At 45.3% G+C, this 11,263-nt stretch overlaps 1 protein-coding gene across 1 annotated transcript in view; it reads right to left on the reverse strand.

Annotated features, from left to right (window-relative positions):
• MSH2 (mutS homolog 2) overlaps window positions 1-8,523 on the reverse strand; it is an 80,599-nt gene extending 72,076 nt beyond the window's left edge. Inside the window, 1 exon segment of the mRNA NM_001195357.1 lies at window positions 8,279-8,523. Within this exon segment, the coding sequence (NP_001182286.1) occupies window positions 8,279-8,489 (211 nt within the window). The 5' untranslated portion in view covers window positions 8,490-8,523.

The raw sequence follows: 11,263 nt of genomic DNA on the forward strand, positions 1-11,263 counted from the left end.
AAAAAAACAAACCCTGTTACAGATTTGAGGATTTGAAGTCCTACGTGTTTGAGACCTAAGACAATGCTCTCTCCTCAAGCTACGTTATTCTCCCAGTAATTCATTCACTCAATAAACTGCTTATCAAGCACTTATTACATATCCTAGGGACTTTAGTAGATGAAGGGTATAAAGTGGTGTAGATACACACACACATCCATATACCCGTGGACCCTACATATCAAAATAAAAAATGGAGATGATACAAAGATAAAAAACGAGTAAACAAATATTTAGCTAACCCTACGTGTCCCTTATTTATTTTTCACAAATTTGAATAAAATTTTTACATAAGGTGTTATATTGTGGCTCAGTGGAAATGAATATAACCAGTATCCATGAGGATGCGGGTTTGATCCCGGGCCTCACTCAGTGGGTTAAGGACCTGGTGTTGCTATGAACTGTGGTGTACGTTACAGACATAGCTCGGACCCTGTATTGCTGTGGCTGGGGTGTAGGCTGGCAGCTGCAGCTCTGACTCAACCCCTAGCCTGGGAACTTCCATAGGCTGCATGTCCAGCCCTATGATTAAAAAAAAATTTTTGATTGTGTGGCATTTCGATAAAATGAGTGCAGTTTGGTCCTGCCTGTATGGTTAAGAGCCTATTGATCAGATGGGCTAAATTAAGCGCCCATGAAAAGATGCTAAACACGGCTAATTATTAGAGAAACACAAATCAAAACTCAAACAGATCAGAAAAAGGGGGAGTTCCCTTGTGGCTCCCTGGGTTAAGGATCTGGCATTGCCGTGAGCTGCGGTGTAGATCGCAGATGCAGCTTGGATCCTGTGTTGCTGTGGCTGTGACATAGGCCGGCAGCTACAGCTCCAATTTGACCCCTAGCCTGGGAACTTCCAAATGCTGCAGGTACAGCCCTAAAAAGACCAAAAAAAAAAAATCAAAGGTTCAAAGGAAACTTCCCTTTCACCACTGTCCCCATACATCTAATTCATCCCCCAAGCATTCCCAGTTTATAGAAAATGTTCAGTCTATGTATGCACACATATGCAAATATAAAGCACCGGTTTTTCCCTTTTACATAAATAATTGTATACTACACACACTGTTCTTTTTTTAAACTTTGATATAGTATTTTGGAGAAAGTTTCATCAGTGCATAATCAGCTCCTGTTTCAGCTGCAAATGTTCCAACGACTCTAAGGAACTTCTACAATTCACTTAGCTTACTGATAGACATATATGCTTCCAACCTTTATTATTACAAAATGGTGCATGAATAACCTTGTGTTTCATTTTCCAAACAGTATATCTGTGAGATAAAACCCTCCAACTTGGTTTTATCAAAGGATAATATGTGTGATTCTGATAGACATTGCCTGTTGGTTGGCTGTGCCAATGAACCCTACCATCCATAAAGTATGAGTGCATCTATTTCCCCTATTCAGTCCACAGAGTTTTCAGACTTTCTGGTCTTCATCTTACATCACTGGTTCTCAGCTGGGATGATCTTGCTCCCCTCGCAGACATCTGTCAATGTCTGGGGGACATTTAGGTTGTCACCACTGGGGGAAAGGGAGTAATAATGGAATCTAGCAGGCAGAGGCAGGGATGCTATTAAGCATGCACAGAACAGCCCCTCACAGCAATGAATTAGTTCTTGAGTCCAAAACATCAACAGTGCCAAAGTTGAGAACCCGTCTCAGATGCAATACAGTGTTTCACCCTAGTTTTGATTTGTAAATACCAATTTCTTTATACATAAAATCACCCACATCATCAAATGGAATTAAAACTCACTGTTCATATAACGTAGGTAATACCAATTAATCACCTAAAGGTAATCCAGAATATACCTGTAGATTATTCTGACAATTCTAGATCTTAAAGAGTTAACCTAATTTAACAACAGATCATATCAAGTACAAATATCAAATAGAAATAAGCTTAAAGATTAATTAAATAACATGATTGTTTTGTATAGCAAAACACAGCTGATACTTTCAGTATCAGTTCATTAGTTTTAAGTACTAGAAAAGAATCCTCACTGTCACAGACATTCTGACAACTGGCTCAAATCTTGTCTCTCCAAACTTACTCCCTAGAACATTTTTTATGATCTAATCCAGAACTGGCAAACATTTATCTACAGAAACCAGGCAGGTATCAAATGAGCAGAGAACACCAAAAGACGAAAACACAAATGACAGATGACAAGTGACTTCAAGAAACAACCTGGAGGAGTTCCCACCCTGCCTCAGTGGTTAATGAACCTGACTAGCATCCATGAGGACATGGGTTCGATCCCTGGCCTCACTCAGTGGGTTAAGGATCCGACATTGCTGTGAGCTGCGGTGTAGGTTTGCAGATGCGGCTCAGATCCCATGTCGCTGTGGCTGTGGTGTAGGCCACAGCTGTAGCTCTGATGGGACCCGTCAAGGATACCCTAAATAGACAAAAGCCAAAAAAAAGAAAGAAAAAAAACCACATGGAATGTGGAACGGTGACAAAAGGAGGAAAGTACATCAGGCTTTAGGAAAAACCTAGACTCACTGGGTCAGAAGAAGAAGCCATCAATTCCAACCCACTAATTTATCCAGTTTCCAACTGTGGAGAATTTTATTTTATTTTATGTTTGTTCTTTAGGCCCGAACACGTGGCATGTGGAAGTTCCCCAGGCTAGGGGTTGATTTCGAGCTACAGTTGCCGGCCTATACCACAGCCACAGCAACGTGGGATCCAAGCTGTGTCTTCAACATACACCACAGCCCATGGCAACGCTGGATCCGTAAACCACTGAGTGAGGCCAGGGATCGAACTCGCATCCTCATGGATCCCAGTCAGGTTCGTTAACCATTGCGCCACGACGGGAACTCCGCGGAATTTTTTTTTTTTTTTTTTTTTTTTTTGCATTTTGAATAAGAAACCATTTAATAAAGGAAATTAGAAGCTTACATTCCCATTGAAAAGGCCAGAGAGCAGAGGTCAGCCTGGTCACTCCAGACTTTCAAGGAATTCTCAAGTGCAAAAATTCGCAGAATTTTAAAAGAAGCTCAAAATCTGAATTTTTTTCATGAAACCCCCCCAAATCTTTAAAATATAGGCAATCAATTCAAACTTTTAAGAAAACTCTATTTAGGCCAGTTTTCAACTCAGCAAGTTTAACACAGCAACATTTCCTTACAGATTTGAACAGAATGCTGTTTCTTTAGCTTGTATTTAGAAAGCAAGCTGCATGAAAACTGCTTACTCTGAATGCTACTCATTCAGCAAAGCCTGTACTCACATTCTGAGGCATACGTGGGATCTAAGCCTCTCCAGGCTGCAAAAGACACACACCTCCCAATTAAGACTCACTCCGGGCTAAAACCTCAGTGGAATGATAGGCTCTATTTAAATTATTTCCTGTTTTTGCCTAGCACACAAGGTGAACAACTCATCCCATTTTGCCCAGGACTCTCCCAGTTTCAGTACTGAAAGTCCAGCATCCCAGGAGCCCCCTCAGTCTCAAGTAAACCAGAATGACTGGACACCCTATCAGCCTATCCAGTTCTACATAAATAACATTATTCATATGATGGAATATTATCATTAAAAAAGCTTCCACCGTAGCACAGCCCGTTAAGGATCCGGTGTTGTGTCGCTGCTGAGGCAAGGGCTTGATCCCTGGCCCAGTGCAATGGGGATAAGTGGTATAAATCACTGGTGTGGCTCAGATTCAATCCCTGGCCCAGGAACTTCCAATGCTGCACGTGTGGCCAAATGGAAAAAAGAAAAGAAAAAAAAAACTTGCTTAAGGAAAACACTGAACCGGAGTTAATACAAAATCAAATTCTCCCAGAGACATTTATAAATGTCACTGCAAATATCAGTCAGCAACTTCTGATGAATACAGCAATAAGTTTCAACTGTTATATTATCCTTTCATTTAAAAGGCAAAATGTGTAGACTTACCATTGTGGCTCAGTGGTTAAGAACCCAACATACTGTCTGTGAGGATGTGGGCTTGATCCCTGGCCTTGCTCAATGGGCATAGGACCTGGCACTGCCACAAGCTTCAGCGTAGGTTGTAGACGTGGCTGTGGCATAGGCTGGCAGCTACAGCTCTGAGTCAATCCCTAGCCTGGGAACTTCCATATGCCATATGTATGGTCATGAAAAGAAAAATAAGTAAATAAATAAAAGGCAAAACGTGAGGTTCTCTTGTGGTACAGAGGGTTAAGGAGCTGGCGTAGTCACTGCAGCAGCTTGGGGTGCTGCTATGGCATGGGTTTGATTCCTGGCCTGGGAACTTCACACACCAGAGACGTGGCCAAAGAAAAAGGGGGGGGACAAAATGTGAAGTCTAACTCAGCAAAAACAATTCTGAGGAGAGGGAAGAAAACACTGGTCTAGCCCTTAATTCTGAAACAGTTCCTGAATCAGTCCAGTAGAACACCCAGCACTGAAGCATTGGCATTGGAATGCTTAGCAAGTACTCTCAGAACCACAAGCACCACCTCTCCCTATTACTGACTACTTTGCACATCGATGTCATCTGCCTGGCCCAGGGCAGAGGGATCCACAGCAAACTTCAGTCTTTTTATAGACACACTCAACAGGAACAGGTTCACAACAGTGAACCTGTTTCTTAAGAGGGGGTGGGTGAAGAGGCAAAAGAGGTGATTCCCCTCCTCCCATGGGCTCCCCTACTTCCATTACTAATCTACAGAGAGCCTGCCCAACCATCCCGGTTATCCTCCAAAGATACTATTTCTCTCAAAGGAGTTCCTGTGACACACTGGGTGGCAAAGCATTTTAAGTTTTATTTACAGATAAATTCAGATGGTAGATAATCTGTGCTCCTGGTGAAGAGCTTGGCTATAAGTCTGAAAGCTGGGAAGTAAGACTGACCTCCCAGTGTAAAGTAAGGAGAAATGGAAGAGAGCTACACATCCTCCACCTGGCATAGAAGAAAAACCAAAGGTTGGTACAGAACAACTTGGAGGCCTCATCTTCATTCAGCTGACAATGTGTTTGCCACAAGTGGGCACTGCACCAGGTGCTGGGATTCAGAGGCAGAGACTAGTTAAGACACTTGCTGCCCTCTGGGAGCTTTCAGTCCATTGGCAACAGAATAGAATAAATGCTGTGTCAGAGTTCCCATCGTGCCTTAGCAGAAACAAATCTAACTAGTATCCATGAGGATGCAGGTTCAATCCCTGGCCTTGCTCAGTGGGTTAAGGATCCAGCGTTGCCGTGAGCCATGGTTTAGGTCACAGACGCGGCTCGGATGTAGTGTTGTTGTGGCTGTGGTGGGTGTTGTGGCTGTGGTGTTGGCCAGCGGCTATAGCTCCGATTCAACCCCTAGCCTGGGAACCTCCATATGCCGTGGGTGCGGCCCTAAAAAGACAAACAGAAAGAATAAATGCTGTGTCTAGGGTAGGGAGAAGATCCTGGTAGGGGGAGTGGGGGACCTAAGAGAGGTAGCTAACCAGGTAAGACTTAACATGGGCCTTAAGAAAGGCTTTCAAGGAGTCCCTGTCGTGGCTCAGTGGTTAATGAATCCGACTAGGAACCATGAGGGTGCGGGTTCGATCCCTGGCCTCGCTCAGCAGGTTAAGGATCTGGCGTTGCCGTGAGCTGTGGTGTAAGTCGCAGATGTAGCTTGGATCCTGCATTGCTGTTGCTGTTGCTGTGGCTGTGGCGTAGGCCAGCGGCTACAGCTCCGATTAGATCCCTAGCCTGGGAACCTCCACATGCCGTGGGTGCAGCCCTAAAAAGACAAAAAAAAAAAAAAAAAAAAAAGGCTTTTAAGAAAAGATAGCTTCTAAGCTGAGTTCTGGCAGCAAAGGATGCAAAAGGACTTCCTTTTCAGTGACTCAGATTCCTTATCTATAAACTGAAGCTAGATACTAACCCATCTCACAAGGCTTTATTATAATAACATATCACTAGTTGTTAGAGAGTAAAAGTATCTAAAAAGATACGACTAAGTCTAAATATAAACAGAACGAACCAGTCAAAGAGAGAAAAAATGATCAACAGGAAACCATCTATGAAAAGAGGATATGGGATCCAGACCACCACAAAAGACTCATCACATCACTGGCATGATAGGAAGGTTAACAGTAGGTACAGGGGAGTTCCCGTCATGGCGCAGTGGTTAATGAATCCGACTAGAACCATGAGAGTGCGGGTTCGATCCCTGGCCTCGCTCAGCAGGTTAAGGATCCGGCGTTGCCGTGAGCTGAGGTGTAGGTTGCAGACGCAGCTCGGATCCTGAGTTGCTGGGGCTCTGGCGTAGGCTGGCGGCTACAGCTCTGATTGGACCCCTAGCCTGGGCACCTGCATATGCCGCGGGAGGGGCCCTAGAAATAGCAAAAAGACAAAAAAAAAAAAAAAAAAAGAGTAGGTACAGGAAATTAAAAGCATATGTTCAAGAAATAACCAAAATGTTCATAAACCAATGAATAAACAAAATATGGTATGTCCATACAATAGAATATTATTTGGCAATAAAAAGAAATGAAGTACTGATTAACACATATGAACCTTGAAAATATTAAGAGTCCCCATTGTAGCTCATCGGTAACAAACCCGATTAGTGTCCAAGAGGACGAGGGTTCAATCCTGGTGCTGCCATGAACCGCGGTGTAGGTCACAAACAAGGCCTGGACCCTGTGTCACTGTGGCTGTGGTATAGGTCAGCAGCTGCAGCTCCAATATGACCCCTAGCCAGGGAACTTCCACAAGTCACAAGAGCAGCCCTTAAAAAAAAAAAAAAAAAAAAAACACAAAAATAAAAACGAAAAAATTAAGTGAAAGAAGTCATTCACAAAAGACCAATATTATAAGCAAATCTAGAGACAGAAAGCAGATTAGTGGTTGCCTGGGTTTAGAAGACAGGTGGAAAAGGGGAATTGACTGCCAATGGATACAGGGTTTCCTTCAGGACTCAAATGAAATTTAGCCTTCATATAATGCCTTTTTTTTTTTTTCTTTTGGCTTTTCTGGCCGCACCCTTGGCATATGGAAGTCCAAAGGCGAGGGGTGTAATGGGAACTACCGCTGCCGGCCGACGCCACAGCCACGCCAGATCCAAGCCACGTCTGCGACCTAGACCACAGTTCACAACACCAGATACTTAAACCGCTGAGCGAGGCCAGGGAACCAAACCTGGATCCTCACGGATACTAATGGGATTCGTTTCCCACTGCACCACAACAGGAACTCCCGCAGTTCCCGTCATGCCCAGTCATGGGCAATCCTGCCTCTATGCCTCTTCAGCAACTTGCTGTGGATCATCCTCCACAGTTCTTGACCTGGAATTGGAATTATTTCTGCCTTGCTCTCCACTAGGGGGAGCTCTGTGAAGGCGGGGATATGGTACTGCCTTTCCATCTAGGTACCCCTGGTGTCCATAACCCTGCCTGATACCGGCAGCACTCAATGAATGTCTACCTAATGAAAGAACATCTTTTGTCAGTAACATCCCATCTGCATGTGGCAGAGGCAGTACTATGTCTTATTCCTCCTAGAATGTTCATTCCATTATCACAACGCAGGCAGGGGAAAAAAAAGATTAACAAAAACATCGAGAACATCTAACTCACAGAGGCTGAGAAGTTTGTAGCTTTCCAGGGAGAGAGATGTTAGAAACATAAGGACGGGTCATGGAAGGCACTGAATGCCGAGAGGAAGCACAGACATACTGGACTAGCCCGAGGCCACACAGCTAGTAAGTGGAGGGGCCGCAACTTGACTCTAGGCAATCTGGCTCCAGGGTCCGAGGTCCTGACCACCTGGCGATACCGCCTATCAACAGCAGACACTACAGAACCCTGCGCTGAAGGGCGGTATAAACCACATTCGCCCAACAAGCAAAATCACGTTGGTGACATAAAACGGTCTTCCCAAACCCCTTCTATTCTAAATCTCACTCCTGGAATGGAATTTGTGATAAAGAGGTTTGGCGGCGGTGTGCGATGAGATTCCCCTGGGCCAAGGAGGGGCCCGGGCCGAGAAGCAGACACCCACGCCAGCTGCAGGAAAATTAAATAGAACAATGTGTTAAAACGCCTCGAAGCCTGGCAACCTAGTGATTGTTATAGTTCCCATTCAGGACAGCTGCAGAGGGGCAGACCCAGGGCAGACGGTGGGTGGCGCCCCACTCGACCAGGAGCAAGCGCAGTGCCCCACGAAGCGCCAAAGTCCCCGCCCCAGTGCCTCCCCACCTCCCACTTCCTGAAAGAAGCCCCCTCCGCGGGGTTCCCCCAGAGCCCATGCGGTCCGCGCCCTCACCTGCCGGCCCCATGAACTTGACCACCCCCTGGGTCTTGAACACCTCCCGGGCAGCTAGGAGTGCGTCCTCGCCGTGCGCGGTGTAGAAGTCGCCCCGGTCGAAAAGGCGCACCGTGGTGGTCGGCTTCTCAGGCATGCCCTGGAAGAAGCGCACGAAGCCGATCTCGGCTGCGCTCTCCAGCTGCAGTGTCTCCTTCGGCTGCACCGCCATTTCGGAATCTCTCTGCCAACAGCCTGAGGGAACTGCACGACCCCGCACCCACTAAGCTGTTTCCCGCCTCCCCTCCCTCGCCCCCCGTGCGGCGTCCAGCCTCTGCGGAGGTACCCAATCAGCATTCAGCGCTGTATTTCGGTGGGTGGGAGTGCGCCGTGACAGCCAATCATAATCGGACGCGGCCCAGCTTCCCGCGCACGCTGGTGACTCTGTCTACTGCGCATGCTTGAGCCTAGGTCGAGCGCCGACCCTGCCAGAAGCCCATCCTTTAAAGAGTTCAGTTCTCCGGGTTTTCTCCGTGCTTGAGCAAGGAACCAGGTGGAGAGATAACTAGATTAGAAGACCAGGTGGGACATTCTGGCAGGTTTTGAATATATTATCTGCCCCGGAAGCAAGAGCATGAAATCAGAAAGAAACTTGAAAACAAGGAAAACCTAGCCTTCCACTCTATCGGTATTTTTTTTAGACCTGTGCCCCTCTCTCCAATCGCGTCCCTTTTCCTTTTCAGGCAAAACTGCCTACATCAATATTAGAGGTTTCTTCTCCACAACCTCCCTACTGCTCCGTACTAGCCTAATTCTCATGTCGTCCGTTCCTTAATTGATTCATTCAATCAAAAACTTAAGACCTACTGTGTTCCAGACTTCTAGGATCTGAGGAAAGAAAAAAGCCACTGCCTTAGTTGAGCTTATATTCTAATGAATGGATTCAGATAATACACTAAGTAAACTTGCAGCAAGTAAACTGTTAGAAGATAACGTGTTTAGGTGAAAAATAAAAATGGATCAGTGTTTTTTGTTGTTGTTCTTTGTTTTTTAATGTTGAACAAAGACTTGGAGATCAGAATATGTCCTGCATAGTAAGCTGCCTTACAAAAGCTATTGCACTCTCCTGTTTGGCTCACCATCCACCCAGAAAAGCAGTCCCCAAACCCTGATTCAGCAGCACAATTACCCTGGGGGCTTTTCAGAGGCGTTCTGGGGCCCCGCCCACATATAATGGGTTGGAATTTTGGAAGATGGGGTCTTGAGATGTTTCAAGAAAGCTCCCTGGACGCTCTGGACCACTGGCCTGTTAAAATTCAAATAGCTTCAGAAGTAGAGGAAGTTTGAACCATTTGACTGCTGACTATATTTCCCACTCCCTGCAGTGCCCCCTGTTCTTACCCCAACTCTTTGATCTGGAGCAATCATCTTCCTTCCCTTTCAACACATGTGGCTCCAACACAGACTTGTCCCTCTGCTCTGGAAGGGCCCTGCCCTGCAGTCCCCCAGGTGTAATTGGTTCTGTTACCTTCTGGAGTACCATTGTAGTTACATCTCTATTATAATATTTGCAGCATTGGTTTAGACATATCTGTTCGCCTATCTCTCTTACTAAACACCTGGAAAGAGCATAGATGAGTATGTTCATTTATATTAATGGCTAATGTTCGTTAGCACTTATTGACTATTTTTACATGTGCTTACTGTTTTATTAATCTGCACAACTCTAAATGTTGGGAGCTATTGTTACTCTTATTTTACAATGAGGAAATTGAAACCTGGAGATGTGAAGTGGCTTGCCCAAGGTCACAGAGCTAATGGTAAGTGATAGAGCTAGAGTTCCAGACTCTGTAAGCTTAACCATCTGTGCACCAGAGGGCCTGGCACGTATTAGGTGCACAGGAAATGTTTGTAAATGAATGAGTTCTGCATCAAAATAACCACTTTTTTTTTTTTTTTTGGTCTCTCCGCAGTATATGGAGTTCCCCAGCTAGGGGTCAGATCTGATCTGCAGTTGCGACCTACACTACAGCTGTGGCAATGCCAGCTCTTAACCCACTGTGCCAGGCTGGGGATTGAACCTGAATCGAAGTGCTCCAGAGGAGATGTCACCAATCCAGTTGCGCCACAGTGGGAACTCCACAATAACCACTTCTATGTAATAACGTGGCCTTGAGTGTCAGTGCATCTGTCCCCTTTCCTGTTTCACATGCCTGTTTGTTTTTCTTTTTGCTCCATTTCTGGTGATGGTTCAGGGGAAATACCTTCACAAAGGGAAATTTATGCCCTCCTTTTAGGCAGAGGCAAGAGAGCTTTTTCTCCATCTGTTGACTCAGATGCCTTTAGCTCAAAATAATCCTTATTCCCACAGTGACTCAGCAGAAACAAATCTGGCTAGCATCCACAAGGATGCAGTTTCAATCCCTGACCTCGCTCAGTGGGATAAGGATCCAGCATTGCTGTGAGCTGTGGTATAGGTCACAGATGCAGCTCGGATCTGACATTGCAGTGTAGTCTGGCAGCTACAGCTCTGTTTCGACCCTTCGCCTGGGAACCTCCGTATGCCTCAGATGCAGGTCCTAAAAATAATAATAATAATCCTTATGCTCAAGTGGCATATTGGTGGGTAGTATATCCTGTTGCCCTTCATGTTGAAAGTAGAAAGAACTGAGGTTGAAGTGTTAAGAAAGGCTCCATGAAAGAAGGGGATGTCAAGCTGGGACTTGACTAAGTAGAGGATATTCCAGACATAAGAAAGAACTTAAGAATATAACCTTTAGGAGTTCCCTGGTGGCCTAGTGGCTAAGGATCAAGCCTTGCCGCTCTGTGGCTTGGGCCACTGCTGTGGTGTGGGTTGGATCCCTGGCCCAGGAACTTCTGCATGTCATGGGTGTAGCAAAAAAATAAAAAGGTGAGATTTAAAAAACTGTGACTTAAAAAATTAAATAATTGTGAATCACTATTGTATACCTGATAATATTGTTTATCAACTACACCTTGAGTTAA

Source organism: Sus scrofa, chromosome 3 (assembly GCF_000003025.6).
Source record: "Sus scrofa isolate TJ Tabasco breed Duroc chromosome 3, Sscrofa11.1, whole genome shotgun sequence".
NCBI classification, from domain to species: Eukaryota; Metazoa; Chordata; class Mammalia; order Artiodactyla; family Suidae; genus Sus; species Sus scrofa.